The following is a 22,201-nucleotide window of genomic DNA, read 5'->3' as shown; positions in this document are numbered from 1 at the left end:
ACTTATACGGAAGTGTATTTCTAATATTAAATAAGAGGTAGTTATTCTTTTTGTTGACATTAGAATAGTTAGGTTTTACCCAATAAGATAAGGATCTTTTTATCGAGAAGAACTTTTCTTAAACCTTAGATAAACTAATAATTAGAAAACATGACAATACCTTAGCATATATTAAACAAGTAAACAATATAGTTTATCTTAAATAGAGCATATTTAAAATTCTAATATCTTTACTTCACGCAACTAGTCTTCGTGCCCGATTTCTGAGACCAGTTCGGGTTTCTAATGATCAAAATCCTAGGTGGCAATTCTCATTCCTTCTTCCCACTGATAATATAAGAAATTTTTGTCTCCCTCATTTCCTAATTTCCAGATACCAAGAGTGGACTCATTCATTGCGACACTGCACACGTATAATAAATATAATCGATCTCATAAGTATCATAGCAAATCCTATAAATCAAATCACTTTTCAAGAAATACAAGATATCAAAGACATATAAGTGAAGATATTTATTCATTAATAAGAAGAAAAAAAACATGAAAAGTGATTATATTGATTATAAAATTGAATCTTTGGTCATGAAAAATGATTCCATCCAATTCTCCATCTTAAGGAAAAAATAAAGGATTAATCAAATTCTATTAAGACTAATTAATAATGATCATAAGTATTTTGAAAATGTTTTAAAAAAAAGGGGTAAAAAATAATTTTTATGTCTTTTCAACAAACATGTTTAGAAGACTTTAACAAACAAAAATGAATGAAGAAAATACTTATTAGTTTAAATTGGTAATGAAGATTAGATTTTATTGATTTGCTTGTTTCAATAAAGAATATTATTATCTAAAAAAAATACTTTGTAATCATGAAACTAATGTTAAAATATTATTCAAGGAGATGTTGTATAAAGATTTAGAGATTTTAATAGAAATCTCGCAATGGAGATTTTTCATGGAGTGATGTTTCATTCCAATCTTCATCCTCTATTCTTCCTTTTTTTAATTTTTTTATTATTAAAGTATTATTTAAGGAGATGTCATATAAAAATTTAGAGATTTAAATAGAGATATTGAGATGGAGATTTTTCATGGAGTGATGTTTCATTCCAATCTTTATCCTCTATTCTTCCCGCTTTTGATCAAAATGCATCATTTCACATTATGTGAAATGATATCATTTGTTTACCTTAATTGAAATAAGGTTTTCCAAATTCAAATCATGCCAAACTTAATATTTATCTCTATATTTTAACATCTTTTGTGTTTTGGTCTCTAGGCTTCCAATTCTCTTATTTTCGGTCAATTTTCAACTCTTTCTCTTAATTTTTATTAATTTTTCCCTTGATTGAATTACAATGTGCCCTCTCATATCAGTCTTTAATTCTTCAATCCTTCATTTTTTTAAGCCAAATTGACTTTTAATTTTAATTTTTTTAATTAAGCCCTCAATCAACTTTTCACTTTTCAATTTATTTCAAAATCATTCTTGAACTTCAAATCTCCTTCACTCTTAGGAAATTATATCAAATTGAACCCTTTTTATTGTAAATTGCTGATTGAAATTTGATCATGACTAAAAAATTCTCAAACTTTATTTTTGCTTCTGATAATTAATTATTGGTCCAATCTCAATCCCAACTATTTTTTTGTTATTTCTACATTTGTTTTGTATTTTTTTCATTTCTGTATATTTTATGATTTTCAAGATCTTTATAACACACTAAAATTAAATAATAACAAAGAAAATAAAGAAATGATTAATATTAACTAAGTTATGACAAAATATTAATATTAACTAAGAAATGATTATTGAAAAGATATTTTTTGGATTTATTTTTTATTTTTTCAAAATATATAAAAAAGGGGTAATCAAAAACTAAGTTATGACAAACATACAAGTTTTTTAAAAATACAGTGAAAAATTAATAAAAAATTTATAATATTAATTTCAACTCACAATATAAAACAATACAATATAACAAATATGAAACTAACCAGAATGTAATATAACAAAAGAAAAAATAAGAGTGACACCGATCGGGTCCAAGAGTGCTTAAAATAGCTTGAAACTCATTAACATATAATTGAGGCAAAAGACTATTCATGCGTTAATGTGTCCAAAGTCTAAAAATCACAAGCCCAGGCTTCCCAAAATCCATTCAATTCTGTAGAAGAGGCTGCCTTCGGTCATCCCATGAACTCAGCCGGTTTTTCGCAACCTCCACCTGAAAGTTACATAATATAAAATTATGTGCTTCTGTTTTCATAATTCAATTATTAAAAAAAAAAATTGTGTTTAGAGTAAGGTATAGAAGAGAAAACCAGAAAAAATTGGACGCCCTCAACGACCCAAAAGGCTGAATTACCTTGCTTAACAAGCTAGGAAGTATGACTGAGGTAATCATAACTTAACCCTTCAAGTCTATTAAAACTATTTCACTAATCCGTTCAGTATTAGAAATAACTAGTACATTGACCAGTGTTTAGCAGCGGTTTAGATATATTTTTTAAAATAAAAAAATAGCTATTAGCAGAATATTTTTTACAGCAACAAAAGGTATTTTTTTTAGTCAAATTTATTTTTTATATCGTGGGTAAAAACCATTTGTGGAGGGCTGAAAAAAACCACTGAATAATATTATAAAAAATAATGCTATAAAATTTCATGAAAGAATATAAAAGATCAAACAGTATTCATTTTTATATTATTAATTAAAAAAGGCAAACAACAAATTATTTATATCTCTAGAATTCGGTAACCGAAGAGTAATTAAAAAAATTATTTTTAACTATTTTTTTATTAAAAATATCCTATAAAAATATTGATAAATCCATTTATGATTTCAAATAATCCTAAAATTATATAAAAATCCAAAATAAACAACTTATTTTGCTTACATATATCATCTTAGATAACTCTCTTCATTAAAAGGAAGTCATTCACATAAAGATTTACTTATTTATGGTGGTATTAATTAGGATTTTCTTTGTCTTCAGTAGAAATTAAATAAATTTCTCTTTTATCTCTTAAATTAAAAATTAAAAAAATAATAAAAATAAAATTATGCATAAAAATAGAATTTTAAAATTAAAAGGATCAAAAATTTATCAATTAAAAAATAGAAGAACTAAAGCTAACTTTTCATGCCGACTTTAAAACTTGCCCTTTCTCAAGAAATTAATTTAAATCGGCCATTAATGTAGACCTATGAAAAAGTTTTTGAAAAAAATGACACACCATGTTCTATGTCCTGGATCATGCTTGCGAGGGAGGAGCTACACTGAAAACCCCATGCATTTTAGTTTTTTTCTATAATTAAACAGTGTACCTCTTTATTCCAGTCTGTTCTCCAAGTGACCCACAGCAAAATCAAAGTTTGCAAAACTGTGCCCCCCAACATGCCTGACCATATACCCTGTAGAAAACGATGACTATATCACAACCATTCACGATAAAAATCTTTACCAGATTATTTTGATGTTCTTAATTAATTAAATTTAATTCAGAGGGTTTAATAAAAAAATTATATTTAGAATCATTTTGAGTATAAAAAATTAAATTTTAAATGGATATCAATCTCTAAAATGATAAAATAAATAAGTTAGATGTCATCTCATTTGATTTACTACACTTAGAAAAAATAATTTTAAAAACTAACCTTTTAAAAATACTTATATACATACATGCATTTTTTTTTAGAGATTTTTAAAGGAATAAGATGAATGTAATAGAGATGATATAAAAAACAAAATAAATTTAATATCAATATGGAAAAACTAATCCAGAAATGTCTACCAAGGCAATAATATACATTACCTTGGCACCAAGGTCAAATGTAAAACCAAGAAGCACCCCTAGTGGAACACCAATAAGGTAGTAGCATCCTACGTTAACATATGCAACAAATGCTTGCCATCCACATCCAACAGCCACCCCTTCAGCACACAAAACATTTAAGGAAACAGTTAGATTTGAGAACATATGTGCTATGTATCATAATGAAGACCCCATGAAGTTCCATCTTCGACGACAGAACAGCACTTAAGCTTAGCTCTAATTAATGACAACCATTGAAGTTTCCCTTCTTCTTTCCTCAATTTTGTCAACATTCCAATGCTACCTACCTTGGTTTCCGAATCATGCAATTACTTGTCTTGTGAAAATATAAAAGATTATTTTTTTCCTGAGAGACACATTTGTTGCAATGACATGAGGCAACAGCAAAGGTTCTAATCCCAGTACAATGACTGAGAAAAAGAGCAGTGAGTTTCTACGTTTGTACAATGATTGAGGTCAGAGCCTGCCGCATTTGGAACTTACCAGATAGAACAGGCTGAACACCATTTAGTATGATTGTAACAGCAAGGAATGGAGAGAGATCAGAGGCAGCTTTAGCAACAACTTCACCTCCAGTGAAGATATAGCTAATGGAGTCTCGAAATATCAGCACAATAATGGCTGCGATTACTGAAATTATAAATGAGCATGAAGTCACTACAAGGACTGAAAATGATGCTGATTTTGGATGTCCTGCTCCTAGCTCATTGCTCACTCTCACACTGTTTAAGACCAAGTAGACGTTAAAATTATATTTGTGAGAGTTCATATATAAGATGATGCGAGACATAATAATTTCAAACCAGTTAAAGATTAAGTCAACCTAGTGATCTGGTCGTGATTTGTGGATCGAGTTTCAAATTAAATTGAATGATATATAGTCGACTTAACTAAAAATTATATTTTACACAGTTTTTTTTAATAGTAAATAATGGAAATATTTTAGAGTATTCAAAGATGACCGAACCTTGCAGCAGCATTGAATCCCACTGAAATCATGAAAACCCATACATTTATTGTCATGCTGCATTAAAGAAGAAACGAATGAATAATGTTAACAAGCAAGACAATTACATTAAGAAAGCACCATACCTTTACCATAAAAATTCTATAAGAACCAAGTCTAGTAAATTATTTACCAAACTGAGAGTGAGTCTAATGCAACCTCAGCATTTTCAAGCAATCCAGCAATCAGGACTAAAATCTGGAAGTACCAAGTCTCTAAACATAACATTACTGCTGATGCAGCAGACAGTTTGAAGAAGCTCCAAAGCCCACTAAAGGCCTCCACGCTAAATCCTTTCCATGTGTTTCTACACTTCTTGCTCATGAGGATGTACACAAACTGAGCCACCACAATGATCCACCAAGATAAACTCAACACAAGACCTGCTCCTAGTAAGCCCCAGTTCCATTTGAAGACTGCAAGCCAGGTGAGCAAAACATGCACCACAAGTGCACCTAGTGATATGTACGCACTAGGTGCGATTATGCTTTGTGCTTGCAAGAATTTTTGAATAGGGAAGTTGGCAGCATAAGCGAAAATTTGAGGGATGAGTCCAAAGACAAAAACCGCAGCTGCTGATGCTATATTGACTGGCTCCCCAAGTAAGATCAGGATAGGTTTGGAAAATATATAGATCATCATTAAGGGGATCCCTGTTGCCATGAGGAGAACAGCTGATCTTTGGAGGTATATGCCTAGCATTTCATGTCTATTTGCTCCATATGCTTGGCCACACAGAGTTTCTACTGCACTTCCCATACCAAGCTGCAACAAGACAAAAACTTCTTAGCTAAAGTAGAGGAGAATTCTCCACTTGATATAGAAATAAAAAACAAGAAGTATAAAGAAAGAAATTAGATAACTGGAAAGACAAACCGATGGAGGATTATGCATGAAGTTCTTTTTTGGCCTAAAGACTTCCCCCCCAAAAAAAAAAAAAACACTACTTCCAAATCCATACTAAAGTTTAAAAGGGTAAGAAGGAAAGGAATAAACAAAAGAAAGAGATGAAAAGAAGACAGAATGATCATGACCATCCATGAAATATATGAGAAAGAGCAGACAGAGATCAGGACGTATTACCATAAGGCCATAGGCGAAAACTTGGATACCATTGTTACCAAGAGAGACAGCAGCAAGCTCAAGATTTCCAAGGTGACCACAAAAGATCTGAGTAGACATGGAAACAACATTATTGAGCAAGTAATCTATCACAGCTGGAGCTGCAAGGTGGAGAAGCAATTTCAGTTCAACCCAGGAAGCTGAACGGATTCTCTTAAAATATGGTGCTTCAGTATCTGTTAGTATTTGTTCAAGCTCGTCGCCCACTGTCTCATCATCATGGCAAGAGAGTTTAAAGTCTAATCTCGGAGGGCCAGTCTCCATTAATTTTCCTCTTCTATTGATCTTGTGATTTGAGCTTCTGTATCAAATAAATGCTTTGTCTTCAACTAATACATACATACATACATATATATATATATATCATAAAGTTTATGTGAGGAAGATACCTGCAAACTCTCGATCGGATTCATTTTTTCCACATGACGTGGTCAACTTATTAAAAAAACAACAAAAAACAGAGTGGTTAATTTAGTTGATATTTTGGTCGTATGTCTATCATTACACCATTATTTTGTCGATCAGGCTTCAAGTTGTCGGGCTGGATTGTTTTTTTATAAAATGAGATTAAAATGAGATTAAAAACATTAAAAAAAACTATTTAGGAAAAATATATAATAAGTCTGATTAGAGTATCTTTCAGATTCATGGTTGAAATTATATGATAATCTGACAAAATAATATGTATTATAAAGCCTTATAAAAATATAGTTTGTTAAACTCCGAGTAATTAGATTAAACATATTTAATTGAGAAAATTCCCGAGTAATTAGATTAAATATATCTAATTGAGAAAAATTATGAAGTTTAATTTTTAATAAATAAAATATTAAATAATAAAATTAAAAAAATCAATTATATAACAAAAGTATTGAAAAAATAACAATTCAAAAAATTAAAATTAAAATCATTATTATTATTATTAAGTAATATCATCACTATTATTATTATTTCTATTATTACTAAAGTTATTGTTATTATTTTTACTACTACTACTACTACTAAAAAAATAAAAATTATAAACTTGATTTGAAGAATAGAATTAAAAATTATAAAAATTTTGACAAAAAAACCAAGACAAAAGGACAAAAATCAAAAGAAAAGGAACTAGATTGAAATTATTATTATTATCATTAAAAAATAAAAAATCATAAACTTGATTTGAAGGGTAAAATTAAAATTAATAAAAACTTTTACAAAAAAACAAAGAAAGAAATAAGAAAAATAAAGCAAAAGGACCTAATCAAAGCATATTATTTATACAAATTAGAAATTAATAATTAAATTGAAAACAAATAAAACTTTAATAAAAAAATAACAACAAAAGTAAAATTAAAATTAAAACTAAAGTAACTGAATCTGAAATACCAAGAACAATGAGGATCATGGTGCTTTTCTAGGGTTAGGAAAAAGAAACAAAAAGAGGGGAAGAAAGGGTCACCAACAAGAAACCAACATATTTTGATTACACATGCCACTCATTATGAAAAAGGAAACGATGAGGAATAAATGATATGGTGAGAACCCTTTTTTTTTTCATACGTAACCAACACACACGTCGTTCAAAGTATGTAGAAGCTCCAACACACCAACAGGTTTTTTCTATTCAAAATATTATTTTAATATTAAATTACATCATTATCCTCAATCAAACCAATAATTAACAAAAAAGAAATGAGATAGGACCATAATATCCCTAACCCTAATAAATTAATTTTCTTGGATCTAAGGCCATATATGTAATTCTATTGTGTATAAAAACACAAAAACACCTATGGAGATGTTCACCCATTGAGTTTTTCCGGATTTTCATTCCGGTCAAGAGGCACATCATGGGAAGTTTTTATAGGATCATGTTTAGTACACAGTGCAGCAGCACGATGCAAATAAATAGAATGAAAGGTGGGAAAAATGCAATATAAAACAATAAATTGATATTATAAAATTGTCACCTCGAAATGTGTGTGTGTGTGTTGACACAGAGTATAGTGTGATAAAGATTTAGGTTCCCAGTCTTAGAGGTTACAGTCCTAAACGGTACAGCAATTAATTAAATGAAAATTATAATATTTGTTAAAAAGTCCTTGAATTAATTAATTTGATAAAAATATAGCATACCAACTATCTATAAAAAATGATGTATTCAAAAGAATCTGAAGTTAAGAAAAATAATTAAAATTCAAAATTAACTAAGATAATTTTTTTAAAAAAAAACATGATTTTCTAGGTCTAAATTGAAGACCTTCGTGACCCCAACTAATTACTGTTAGATACATTTTCAACTCAAATTCCTGATTAAATTTGAGTTTTGTCTAATCTAATAATTAAATCTAAAATAATAGTTATTTTTGTTAAAATAAAAATGAATGAGAAAAAAATAATGAAATCTAATTTATATAATATTCAATATTAAAGAATATAATTAAAAAAATTAATTATAGAAAAAAATCCAAAAAAAAAGGTAAGTCAACCGATATTAATCTTCCAAATTCATAACCTAAGTTTTAAATTCGAGATTGCCACGTAGAAAATAAATTCAAAAACATTATGAATCCAAATAAAATATTATGAAATAAGTATCTTGTGCTTATATTTAATTAAATAATTTAATTTAATTCACAAACAAAATATCTTTTAAAAAAAAACTAAATTTAACAAAGAATGATAAATAAAAACACTTGAGATAATCCAGGTCATTTTTAAAATTATCAAAAAAAATTATAGAAAGCAAGTTAAAATACTAAAGATGAAATTAAATCAAAATAATTAAAAAAAAAGAAGAAGCTTGAGTCAACTCAAATTAGCATGACAAACCTTTAACCTGAGTAATAAGAGCGGGATAATCTAATAAAAAGTAAATAGAAAAAAAAATTATAAAATTCAATTCTCAGCAAATCAACTGTTGAAGGATGAAACTGGAAAAAAATCAACAAAGAAAAGGAACCTAAAAGATCAAAATCAAGTAAGATAACTAACCTTATAACCCGAATCATGCAAATGTAATAAACCAATAAAATCCAAAACATGAAAAATTTTAAAGATTAATTTATAAAAGAATTGGATTTTGAAGGATGAAAAAAATAAAGTTTCATTTAACAAATAAATAGTCGTATAAAAATATCAGAGTCAAATCAGGTTAATTTGTCCAATCCACTACCTAAATTATGATATTATGATAACCTGATATAAAAAAAAATAGAGAGACCACAAAGCTTTTTTTTATAAAAAAAATAATGTTGAATGGTGAAATAAAAAAATAAGTTCATAAAAGCAATGTTATTTAGCGTTATTTTTTTAAACTTGTGACCCGAATCATTAAATCAGAAGTACCCTATCTAAAAAAACCATGAAACACAATTTCCAACCAATTAAATGTTAAATGATAAAATTATAAAAATTAATAATTATAAATAGGGATCCAAAACAAAAAAAAATAGCAATTAAAAGAATGAACATCAAAATTGAAATAAAAAATAGAGGATAACTAACAATTTTTTATTAAATGATGAAATTAAAAAGAAAAATCAATTTAATAAAAAAAAAACAAAAAACAACAATCAAATGAACAAGGACATTTGAAAAAAAAACATATTGCAAATTATAATTAAAGAATGAAGTTGAAAATACATTAAAATTTTATAAAAAAACCAAAAAAATTAATAAAATAAAAATTAAAGTTAAAATATCAATAAATAAAATAATAACTTTAAAATATGGAATAGTCAACTTGAATTTTAAAAAGAAAAGAGAGAGAGAAACCATATCTAATGATAAATAGTTTCACCATCAAAACCATGCACCACCATTAAACAAAAAAAAAAAAAAGACTTGCATATTCCAACGACATGGTAGCAGGAAATTCTTGGCCGCCAAAAGATGTAGCATGCTCCACGATATCACCCACTTTCTAGTATATATATAGCCCCTTTTGTCTTTTTAATTATATTTTATATTTATTAAAATATAAAGTTATTCATTAATCAACTTAATTATAACTGAAAAATCAAAATAAAATATAAAAAAGTATTCTTTGGACACCGATTAAAAAAAATGTGCTTTCAAAGGTAATTTGTAATTTCACTATATTTTAAAAATATGAAAAGACTTATGTATTTCTAATTAATCTGGCAGCAACCAATAAACTTTACAAAAATATTAACTCTCAATTGTTTCATTGTTTTTATTTTTTTATCGTTTTTATTTTAATCACAAATTTTTATGCTTAAATTAATAATTAATTTTTTAAGTTTTTTAAATGAGGGAGAAAAACAGGCCGAGGTGTAAAAGGAGGATAATTTCCATGTTCAATCTCAGTTTCAATTACATAGCACATTTCAAAGATATCATAAATAGGATTCATAAACAAGATTAACAAATATATTTAATAAAATAATTTGATTTGAATAAAATACTTTTCTTAGGTGTAGACTCATAAATAAAATATAAGCAATCACGTTACCCTTTGAGTTTTTCCAGATTTGCATTATGGTCAGGAAGCACATGATGGGGATTTTTTTATAGGATCCTGTTTAGTAAACGGTGCAGCAGCACGATGCCAATAAATAATGTGAAAGGTGGAATACACGTGCATATAATTACAAAAATTCAGTATAAAACTATAAAATTGCTTTAAAAAATAAAGATTAAGTAAATCCTTGTGTTCAGAATAAAAAATTAAAAGAGAAATTCATACATTTTTTATATATTTTTTTATATTTAAAATACAAGACAAGTAATCTATTTATAAAAAAATAAAAATATTAAAAGACATTAAAAAATTTAAATGTGACGAAAGTAAAGAGTCATGAAGGGAGTCTAATGGGCATTTAATATATATAATTATAAATTTTATAAATTGACTATATATTAATATTTCTTATTAAAACCTTGTAAAAGATTAAAATAATTAATAAAAAAATCATATATATTTACTTGTTATTTATTTAAATGACCGGCCACTACAACTCCAAACAGATTTTTTAAAGCAAGATGAAGATTTCAAAGATCTCAGATTCTCTATCCTTTCTTCTTCTAATGTACGTACTAACATCTTTCCAACGTATCATCAGCCAAGGCTAAATCTAATCATTCAAAGCTCAAATTAATCACTAAGCTTTTTCCTATATCTATTTTGATGGCGTCAACTGCAGAAAGAAGCAGACACCAACAACACTCGAATTTCTGGTTCTGTCTCTCCTTTCACAATTGAGAAAGAGCCTCCCTTCCTCCAGTCTTTACGGGAACTTTCATTTGGCCACTCGACACTTCTCCAAACTAAGTCTATCTATCCTACATCTAAACAATGTATTATGACGGTCCTTATTTAAAAATATATATATATATACACAAGTTTTGAAAAACAAGATAATTAATCAATTAATAAACTTTGTTTTTTAATACTAATTTCAACTCACAATATAACAAACATACATTAATTTGACAAAAGAAAAAAGAAGAGGGAGATTGAAGGGGCCAAGAGCCCTTGAAACAGCAGTAAACTCCTTAAAATATAACTAAACTGGGGCATGCAGGGCAAGAGGATCCATGCAAGATCACCATTAGAAATTAAATTGAAGTTGATCGCATTCTTATCATCATGCGTTAATTTGTCTTGTGTGCCAATCCCAATTATTGGACTAGAAGGTCAAAATTCAATCTCTTTCAAGCGTATGATCCATTCACTTCTGTAGAAGAGGCTCACTTTTGTCATCCCACGTACTTAGCCGATTTTTGGCACCCTCCACCTGAATACGCGACATAATAATACTAATAAAAATGCTTGCGTAATCCAACACATATAACCAAGGAGAGTGGCTTTTGTTTGATTAGAGTGGTAATTAGGAGGGAGACTAACATGATTAGCATGATCAGATGTTAATTAGTGTACGTACCTATTTTTTCCAATCTGTTCTCCAAGTGACCCACAGCAAAATCAAAGTCTGTAAAAGTGTGCCCCCCAACATGCCTGACCATATACCCTGTAGAAGACAATGACTACATCACAACCATTCATGATAAGAATCTCTACCACACTATTTAGAACCCTCTTAATTAAGTTTAATTACGAGGTTTTAATAAAAATATATATTTATAATCATTTTAAGTGTAAAAAAGTGAATTTCAAATAGACATCAATCTCTAAAAATAATATAAAAATAAATCAGATATAACTCACTTGATTTACTACACTAAGAAGAAATAATTTTAAAAGCTAACTTTCCAAAAATACTCGTTTTATCATCTGTTTTTTCAGACATTTTTAAAGGAAAATGATAAATGAGATAGTTTTGTACCTTGGCACCAAGGTCAAATGTAAAACCAAGAAGCACCCCTAGTGGAATACCAATAAGGTAGTAGCATCCTACGTTAACATATGCAACAAATGCCTGCCATCCACATCCAACAGCCACCCCTTCAGCACACAAAACATTCAAGGAAACAGTTAGATTCGAGAACATATGTTCGATTTTCTCAACATTCCAATGCTACCTAGCTTCCTTGGTTTCCGAATCATGCAATTACTTGTCTTATGAAAACATAAAATTAAGATTTTTTTTTTTTCCGGAGTCACATTTGTTGCAATGACATGAGGCAACAGCAAAGGTTTTAATTCCGGTACACAATGATTGAGGCCAATGCCTGCCGCGTTTGGAACTTACCGGATAGAACAGGCTGAACACCGTTTAGTATGAGAGTGACAGCAAGGAATGGAGAGAGGTCAGAGGCAGCTTTAGCAACAACTTCACCTTCAGTGAAGATATAGCTAATGGAGTCTCGAAATATCATCACAATAATGGCTGCAATTACTGAAATTATAAATGAACATGAAGTCACCACGACGACTGAAAATGATGCTGATTTTGGATGTCCTGCTCCTAGCTCATTGCTCACTCTCACACTGTTTAAGGCCAAGTAGATGTTAATTGCCTATTTTCATGTAAATAAAGACCATCTCATGCTCCTATATATATGTATGTAAAATCGCAATTCCCCTCCATGTTGTAAACTGACTTTAGGACAATATCATGGTGTGTTGAAAATTATATTTGCAAGCGTCCATACATAAGCAGATGAGAAACATAATAATTTCAAACCAGTTAACCTATTTATTGACAAGACATCATGATGTCCTACTGTTTTTTAGACAACTGTAATAATTGGTGGGTGTAGTTTCATGGATGGAACAATTATGGGATTAATTGATAGAAATAGATTGTTTTACATCTATATCAATTATTCCAATAATTGTTTTATTCTATACAAGTTTTTCCAATATATAGTAATTAATAAAAAAATATATATAGAGCAAAGAAAGATCAACAAACCTTGCAGCAGCATTAAATCCAACTGAAATCATGAAAACCCATCCAGATATTGTCATGCTGCATTAAATAAGAGAGGAATGAATAGTGTTCACAAGTAAGTCCATAGTGTTAGCAAGATCGACATTGTCAAGCACCATTCCTTTACTTTGAATTTCTTTTCTTGAAGGTAGCAAGAAATAAAATATTCTGAAAGAACCAAGTCTAGTAAATTACTTACCAAACTGAGAGTGAGTCTAATGCAACCTCAGCATTTTCAAGCAATCCAGCAATCAGGACTAAAATCTGGAAGTACCAAGTCTCTAAACATAACATTACTGCTGATGCAGCAGACAGTTTGAAGAAGCTCCAAAGCCCACTAAAGGCCTTCACGCTAAAACCTTTCCATGTGTTTCTACACTTCTTGCTCATTAGAATGTACACAAACTGAGCCACCACAATGATCCACCAAGATAAACTCAACACAAGACCTGCTCCTAGTAAGCCCCAGTTCCATTTGAAGACTGCAAGCCAGGTGAGCAAAACATGCACCACAAGTGCACCTAGTGATATGTACGCACTAGGTGCGATTATGCTTTGTGCTTGCAAGAATTTTTGAATAGGGAAGTTGGCAGCATAAGCGAAAATTTGAGGGATGAGTCCAAAGACAAAAACCGCAGCTGCTGATGCTATATTGACTGGCTCCCCAAGTAAGATCAGGATAGGTTTGGAAAATATATAGATCATCATTAAGGGGATCCCTGTTGCCATGAGGAGAACAGCTGATCTTTGGAGGTATATGCCTAGCATTTCATGTCTATTTGCTCCATATGCTTGGCCACACAGAGTTTCTACTGCACTTCCCATACCAAGCTGCAACAAGACAAAAACTTATTTACCAAAAGTAGAGGAGATTTCTCCACTTGATATAGAAATAAAAAACAAGAAGTATCAAGAAAGACAAACCGATGAAGGATTATGCATGAAGTTCTTTTTTGGCCTAAAGGCTTCCCCAAAACACCAGAAACACTACTTCCAAATATCCTTACTAAAGCTTAAAAGGGTAAAAAGGAAAGGAATAAACAAAAGAGAGAGAAGAGAAGAAAAGAGAATGATCATGACCATCAATGAACTACATGTGCAAGAGCAGATAGAGATCAGGAGGTATTACCATAAGGCCATAGGCAAAAACTTGGATACCAGTGTTACCAAGAGAGACAGCAGCAAGCTCAAGATTTCCAAGGTGACCGCAAAAGATCTGAGTAGACATGGAAACAACATTATTGAGCAAGTAAACTATCACAGCTGGAGCTGCAAGGTGGAAAAGCAATTTCAGTTCAACCCAAGAAGCTGAACGGATTCTCTTAGAGTATGGTGCTTCAGTATCTGTTAGTATTTGTTCAAGCTCATCGCTCACTGTCTCATGATCATCATGGACAGAGAGTTTAAAGCTTAATCTCAGAGGATCAGTCTCCATTTCCCTCCTCTTTTGCGCTTGTGATTTGAGCTTCTATATCAAATAAATGTTCTGTCTCGATGTACATAACACATACTACTTATATGCTAAAGTTTATATCGACGAAGATACTTGTAAATTCTTGGATTCCTCCTTTCGACATTATGTAGTCAACACGGTACAAAGACAACTGCATTCATGAAGTCAAATGTGAAATCAGTACTGTGGTTAATTTAATTGGTATCCTTGCTGCGTCTCCATCATTACATCATTTATTTTGTCGAATGTGCATCACGTTGTTGTGGGCTGCGTGTGAAAAATGAAAAGTAAAGTGTTGAAAATTATAAACATGTGAGAGGTCCATCGCGTGCATGCACCATATAGGGTTACAAAATGCACAATTTAAAAAAAATAATAATGATATGAGACTGCCTAATGGCAATTTATCTTCTGTAATTGACAATGTAATCTTATTACCTCTTTTTTATAAAATTTAATGTGAAAGTCTCGCGCAAAAGCCATCCACTATCCATCAAACAGCGATGCGAGTGCGGTGCTGCCAGATCATTTTTCTTTTCTCTGTAGCGAAATTCTCCAAGGACACGATGATTATGATTCTTGTTTTGTTTTGGTATATCTATATTCTCATTGGCTTTTTCGATTTGGGTTTTGATGGCAATCGAGCACTCATGCCAGGGCAGTTTTCTTGTTCTCTTTTACTCCTTTAACCATATGCTTTCCTCTTGTATCATCATCGTCATCCATTGCTGCCTCCACAAAAAACAAAAATAGTAAAGAATTGAGCTAATCCAAGTCTCACAAGCTATTAGACACCAAGTCCATAATTAAAAAACAAATACAGAGTGGATTTTGTGGTGTGCGGTGGGTTCAATCATTGGTATCAAAGAACAATCATAGATCTATCAAAAATCAATTTCAAATTAATAGTAATAATTTTAATTTATTCAATTAAATAATCACCTTCATAGGCTCACTGATCGGTGGTGATTCGCATGGAAACTATGATTGATTTGTGGGTATTTAATAAGATTTGGTTTCGGAATTAAATTTCTTTAAGTCAAAACGTCCAATAAAAAATTAGCTAGGAGACAGACAAATCAAAAACTTTGCTGAGACAAAAGGTTGGGGATAAATTAGTAGGATAGGATAAGTCAAGGACTAATCTGTTAGTGATTCTACACGTTGGGGACTGGTTTGTATTCAATAGCATGCACCATAAGAGTTGTTCAGAAACAGGATAATATTATAATTTTTTCTGAAAATTGAAGTAGCAAAAAAAAAACTAGAATTTTATGTTCAAATGCATTATTTCTCTATCTAGAAAAATAGTTTTTATTTTTCTAAAGTTGTATTGAATTTAAAAAACATAAGTTCTAGACGATTTTCCAATACAAGTTCTTCATTTCTTTTCAAGATGAAGAAAAAATATGAACAATACAATTTTCTTCTTTTATATACAAGCTTTTTTAGCAATATAAAATATTACCATGATAATTATAGATCATGGGTTTGATTTTCTTATGAAAAATAGTTGCATTCATGATATAAAGAAAAATCCATAAAAAAAAAACACATATATATTATCTCGTTCTCGGAATCACACAGACTTGTTTTTTTTATTTTATTTAACACCATAAAAGGTTAGTCAAGAGTTTAATGAACAGTCCCTCAATTTCGTTTTTCGAAATTTATTTTATAAACATCATATTGGGATGTGGATTTGACATCTAAAATCTGCGAAGAACATTCAGCTAAAATCTGGAGTTTAATTTTCACGCAGAAATTTCAAGTACAAACTTGGAAGCCGTCCCTCGTGAGAGGAGAAACGAACATAGAAATTTGGAGAACGGTCCTCCTTAATTATGGTGTCCAAGAACCATTGAAATCGACCGTTCTAGGAAGCAAGCAAAAATTCTGAAACACAAAATCCTAGACGTGAATTATTAGACTTAGTTTGTCCTGGCCACTGCATGGTCAGTAAATGATTTGTGGTCTAGAAAATACAATGGTTTGCGGTCAAGAACTTGCTTTGGACAAAATGATCCAGTTCTCTTTTAGGTTTCTCTTCCTCCAATATCTTGATCGTTTCCAGCTGCTTTCCTTGTCATGTTTTGAAGAAGAAGATACGTGCATGCAGCCATTTTCTTGATCCCATCATTTGGAAAATAAATGGATACTATAAAAAGTCTTAGTCATTGAGTAATTATAGGCATAAATATTGCTAAATCAATTAAAATCTGACTCTTTCATGTTCACCATCTCTATCCATATGACATACATATTTAGATTTTTTACTTATCATAATGACATAAAAATATTATAAAATTCAACTCTCATCTTCTTCTTTTTCTCTCTGATTAAATTAATAAATTATTTATAAGCTCATACAAGTCTTAAACTAAATGATTTCTCTCCAGATTTAGACTTTTCTGATAATTTAAGATGATGACTCTTCAATATATCTAACGGATAGACATGCATATCTCCAATATATATTTTTTAGTTTTTTTAATATATTTTTAAATAAAAATAATAATTATACTGCCATACCTCAAAGACACCAAACCGTGCGAAACACATAATCTCAAATTTGGTGTGTCACCAATTAATTATAGGGACCCGACAGATGTAAATTATAGACTCCAGATTGAATTGAACTGCATGATTGCATTATGTAGTTCAAAAATCATCTCTTATTACAAGAGGAAAAGTGTTATTGTAGAACTCCTCTCCCTAGACATCACAATTCCAATTAGAACACCACTTTCGATTCTCTGAGTTGCAAGAGAATTATTCCTCCAACATCATTCATGAGTAGAGAGAGCCTTCTCATCATCACAAATTATTCCATCATATCCATCAGTCCCAGAGATTGAACTAGAATGAAAAAAATCCAACCTCTGCAGCACATGATGAGTCCAAAAACCGCAGTCCCACTCTTCTCAAAGTCTACTTTAATCACTCCACAAGAAGAGGCTGCCTTTTTTCATCCCATGAACTCAACCGGTTTTTGGCACTCTCCACCTGTAAATTTCGACACAAATTGATAATATTGGTAGTCATTATACTTCTTTAACTCAAAATCAATTACGGACCAAATCAAAATAATATGATATGAAAAAAAAATCATTCACATGATGACATTGTGTGTTTATAGAAGAGACAGACTCGGTGTTTAGAAGCTGTTAAAATAAGATGATTATCATTTGAAATTCTATTAAAAATAATATTTTTTATTTTTTAAAATCTTTTTTAATATTTTAAACAATATTCCAAACCACCACGCTTAAGAAAGCATATCCAATTATCCATTGCATGCATGGATATCAGACATCGGAAACATAAGTAAACATTGGGACGTGTAATGAGAGCAGATAGTGTTCAATAATTGAAACACAGACATGATTGCATTCCAGTGCGGGAGGCCTACAATAATTACTGTGGCCAAAGTGATTTACGGAATGGACGTGACCTATCTCTTCTATACGGTGATTTGTGATGATGTCGATTATCCCAGGAAAATTCAAGTCAGAATTGGATGCTGGAGCTCACTAACAAGTTAATTTCCTCAATGCCACTGGTTTAAAATCACAGTTATTTAACTTGGATGTTTGGGAAGATATATTAAAAATTCATTTTTAAAAATATTTTTTTTATTTTTTAAATTTCATTTTTAATATTAGTAAAAAAATAGCAATGCCAAACAAGACCTAAACTCGCCAAATAAGTGATTAGATTTGTGACTTGATCAAGACTAGGTCGGAATCCAGCAGATTTAATAACTTGGGTTGGACTTCAAAGATGTCTAATATCCCATCGAAAGTTCATAAGCTGTGATCAGAACATCCTTTTTAAGTTGGAAGAAGATGATTTTGTTTAATTACTTTTGCCCAAAGTGATGAAAATGAGAATTGGGTTTTTACCTCTTTATCCCAATCTGTTCTCAAAGTGACCCACACCAAAATTATAGTTTGCAAAACGGTCCCTCCTAACATGCCTGACCATATTCCCTGCAAAATAAATACATTAGATACCTTAAATCATGCTTCGAACATTTTGTTCTCTACGTTCACTGTGTTAGCACTTCAAATAACATTGAAGGATTGGCTCTGTGCTTAGGGTTTCCTTTTAATCATCAGAGCCTATAGAACATGATTAAAAAACAATCTCTTTGAAAGTGGGGCATGCACTAAATGATGATATATGTCTATACACACACACACACACACTGCGAATGATAGACCATGATTAGTGGAGCTAAAGTTGACATACTTTACAACTATCAAATGAATTAACTCGTAAATTTAGCATCCAACTCTATTTACCTGGCAGAATATGTAAATTTGATCTCTACATGGAAAAATAGTGTGTTTTTAACATTACGAGAGCCTTTGTGGTTGCGAGTTTTAAAAAAAAATAGATTTAAAAAAAAAATACTTATAGTCGCGGTTTTAAAAAATAGGTTTTACAAAATATATTTAGTTGAAATTGTTTGGGAATAGATTTTGCATGCAAAATAATTTTTTATTAAAAAAAGGCATTCATAAATGAAAAATAGTTATCTTAGCTTTTGCAAAAACACGGTTTCAAACACAATTATACGTGCAGCACGGTCAAGAAAAACATAAGCAATCTCACCAACCAAATTGTCAAGTACAGCGAAGAGCTCTGTAACAAAGGCAGTGATCCTACCTTGGCACCAAGGTCAAATGTAAAACCAAGAAGCACTCCTACTGGAACTCCAATAAGATAGTAGCATCCCACATTCACATATGCAACAAATGCTTGCCATCCACATCCGACAGCCACACCTTCAACACAAAGAAATTTCAGTAATTTTGTAACCGAAGATCCACTGCACCTGTTGTTAAAGAAAAATAAACATATACTTGGTAAAGATCTTACCGGACAGGACAGGCTGAATGCCATTTAGTATGAGAGTGGCGGCAAGGAATGGGGAGAGATCAGAGGCAGCTTTAGCAACAACTTCACCTTCTGTGAAGATATAGCTAATGGAGTCTCGAAAAATCATCACAATAATGGCTGCAATTACTGAAATTATAAATGAACATGAAGTCACCACGACGACTGAAAATGATGCTGATTTTGGATGTCCTGCTCCTAGCTCATTGCTCACTCTCACACTGTTTAAGACCAAGTATATGTTAATTGCCTGCAATGCTATATGCTACAGCAAAATAAAAGCGTTTTTCCTTGATCTCTCTCATAACAAAAACTGACCTTGCAGCAGCATTAAATCCAACTGAAATCATAAACACCCATCCTGATAATGTCATGCTGCAAATAGAGAGAAGTAGATAGTGTTAACAAGTCAGTCAATCCACGTACAAGAAGCAACGATGCCTTTACTTTTCTTGAGGGGCGCAAGACATGGAACATACGAAAGAAACAAGTCTAGTTAATCGCTTACCAAATTGAGAGAGCATCCAATGCAACCTCAGCATTTTTAAGCAACCCAGCAATCAATACTAAAATCTGATAGTACCAAGTCTCCAAACACAACATTACTGCTGATGCAGCAGACAGTTTGAAGAAGCTCCAAAGCCCACTAAAGGCCTCCAAACTGAAACCTTGCCATGTCTTTCTACAGCTATTACTCGTTAAAATGTACACAAACTGACCCCCCACAATGATCCACCATGATAAACTCAAGACAAGGCCAGCACCTAGCAAGCCCCAGTTCCATTTGAAGATTGCGAGCCAGGAGAGCAAAACATGAACCACAAGGGCACCCAATGATATATATGCACTAGGGGCAATTATGCTTTGGGCTTGCAAAAATTTTTGAATAGGAAAATTGGCAGCATAAGCAAAAATTTGAGGGATAAGTCCATAGACAAAAACTGCAGCTGCTGATGCTATGCTGACTGGTTCACCTAATAACATCAAGAGAGGTTCGCTAAATATGTAGATCACCATTAGAGGGATAGCTGCTGCCATGAGGAGAATTGTTGATCTTTGGAGGTATACACCTAGCATTTCATATCTGTGTGCCCCAAACGCTTGGCCACATAGTGTCTCCACTGCACTTCCCATACCAAGCTGCAAGAAAAGCAAGCTTTTTTAATATAACTAGAGGGCAATTCTCCACTTGATAAAGAAGGTATGAAAGAATTTTAAACCCCACCATTTTTGTTGCCTGAAAAGGGAAAATTCTTGAAGAAGGAGAGAAAAAAAAAAAACAGAGATAACAGGGGAAGACAAAATCTCTGGAAAACAAAGCATAAAATTCTCCTTTTTTCCTTCTTTTCAGTCCACTTTTGGCCTAAAAAAAAACACACGAGAAAAGCCAATCTTCCAAGAAATATGAAAGGAAAACAAAATCAAAATAAGAATTATCTTTTCTTCTAGTTATCCTCCTCCCTTTTCTTAGTTAACTAATGATCACAATCATCCATATGTGTGTGTGTGAGGGGGGGGGGGGTGTTGGGAGAAGAGGTATTACCATAAGGCCATAGGCAAACATTTGGATACCAGTGTTACCAAGAGAGACAGCAGCGAGCTCAAGGTTTCCAAGGTGACCACAGAAGATTTGAGTAGACATGGAAACAACATTATTGAGCAAGTAGACTATCACAGCTGGAGCTGCAAGGCGGAAAAGCAGTTTCATCTCAACCCAAGAAGCTGAACGGATTCTCTTAAAGTATGGTGCTTCTGTATCCGCTAGTATTTGTTCAAGCTCGCTGCTCCTTGTCTCGTCATGGAATGAGAGCTTGAAGCTCAATCTCAAAGGCTCAGAATTCATGATCCTTGATAATTTTTCCTTCTCTCTTCTCTTCCCCTCTTTTTAGCTTCCTTGAGCTTCTCAAATAAATGTTTTGTCTTCAACTACATAACTTTAATCGTATTCTTCTACAGTATCTATAGAGGAATACACTCTTGTTTTTCTTTCTTTTTTATCTATATTTTAGTCAACAAAAAAGGCAACACCAGCTGCTTACTCATTAAAGCATCTCCAACGCATGAACAAAATAAAGGGTCAAATATTAAAAAAAATATTTTTAAAAATAAATAATTATTGATTAATAATTATTTTTATAGTCAATAATCAATAACTTAAAAAAAATAGAAAAAATTTTCTTTAAATACAGAAGAAAATAACTTGTAGATTTTAAAATTTTGTACTGTGTCTCGTTTTTCTCTCAAATTTAAAAAAATAAAAATTAATTATTCTCTGGTTAATTAATAATATCGGTTATATTAATTAACTGAAATTAAAAATATGTTTGTTTAAAATTTTTTTCTATTTTTTCTTTTATATCTCTTAAACTTTTTGCTCTTTGTTGTTAATTTAATATTTGTGATGATTTTTATTTTTTTATTATTTTATATTTTTAATATAGATTAAGGAAGATAATTTTTATTTATGTTGTTATCTTTGATAAAATTAAAAGAAATTAATAATGATAGTTGATATTGATAAAAAGATAAAA

At 31.0% G+C, this 22,201-nt stretch overlaps 2 protein-coding genes and 1 pseudogene across 3 annotated transcripts; all 3 read right to left on the bottom strand.

Moving 5' to 3' along the window:
- Positions 1 to 2,015: 2,015 nt before the first annotated feature.
- On the bottom strand, positions 2,016 to 6,308 carry LOC105142182 (protein TRANSPARENT TESTA 12-like). 2 transcript variants are annotated; one of them, XM_011049695.1, is made up of 7 exons: positions 5,931 to 6,308; positions 4,981 to 5,612; positions 4,809 to 4,865; positions 4,325 to 4,563; positions 3,821 to 3,939; positions 3,333 to 3,419; positions 2,016 to 2,228 (listed from the first exon to the last, which is right to left on the bottom strand). In XM_011049695.1, exons 1-7 carry the CDS (start codon positions 6,231 to 6,233, stop codon positions 2,163 to 2,165), a joined length of 1,503 nt encoding a protein of 500 aa, XP_011047997.1. In that variant the 5' UTR covers positions 6,234 to 6,308; the 3' UTR covers positions 2,016 to 2,162. The 2 variants fall into 2 exon arrangements, with proteins under 2 accessions (XP_011047997.1, XP_011047998.1); XM_011049696.1 differs by lacking the exon at positions 5,931 to 6,308 and adding an exon at positions 5,724 to 5,762.
- A 5,075-nt stretch (positions 6,309 to 11,383) lies between these two features.
- Positions 11,384 to 14,874, bottom strand: LOC105142183 (protein TRANSPARENT TESTA 12-like; annotated as a pseudogene).
- A 2,455-nt stretch (positions 14,875 to 17,329) lies between these two features.
- Positions 17,330 to 21,654, bottom strand: LOC105142181 (protein TRANSPARENT TESTA 12-like). The gene is made up of 7 exons (XM_011049694.1): positions 21,214 to 21,654; positions 20,179 to 20,810; positions 19,989 to 20,045; positions 19,653 to 19,891; positions 19,440 to 19,558; positions 18,671 to 18,757; positions 17,330 to 17,771 (listed from the first exon to the last, which is right to left on the bottom strand). Exons 1-7 carry the CDS (start codon positions 21,511 to 21,513, stop codon positions 17,706 to 17,708), a joined length of 1,500 nt encoding a protein of 499 aa, XP_011047996.1. The 5' UTR covers positions 21,514 to 21,654; the 3' UTR covers positions 17,330 to 17,705.
- Between the last annotated feature and the right edge of the window lie 547 nt (positions 21,655 to 22,201).

This window comes from Populus euphratica, unplaced genomic scaffold (assembly GCF_000495115.2).
Source record: "Populus euphratica unplaced genomic scaffold, PopEup_1.0 scaffold137.1, whole genome shotgun sequence".
Classification (NCBI taxonomy): domain Eukaryota; kingdom Viridiplantae; phylum Streptophyta; class Magnoliopsida; order Malpighiales; family Salicaceae; genus Populus; species Populus euphratica.
The sequence above is the reverse complement of the archived record's forward strand: the minus strand, read 5'-3'. Positions and strand labels throughout refer to the sequence as shown.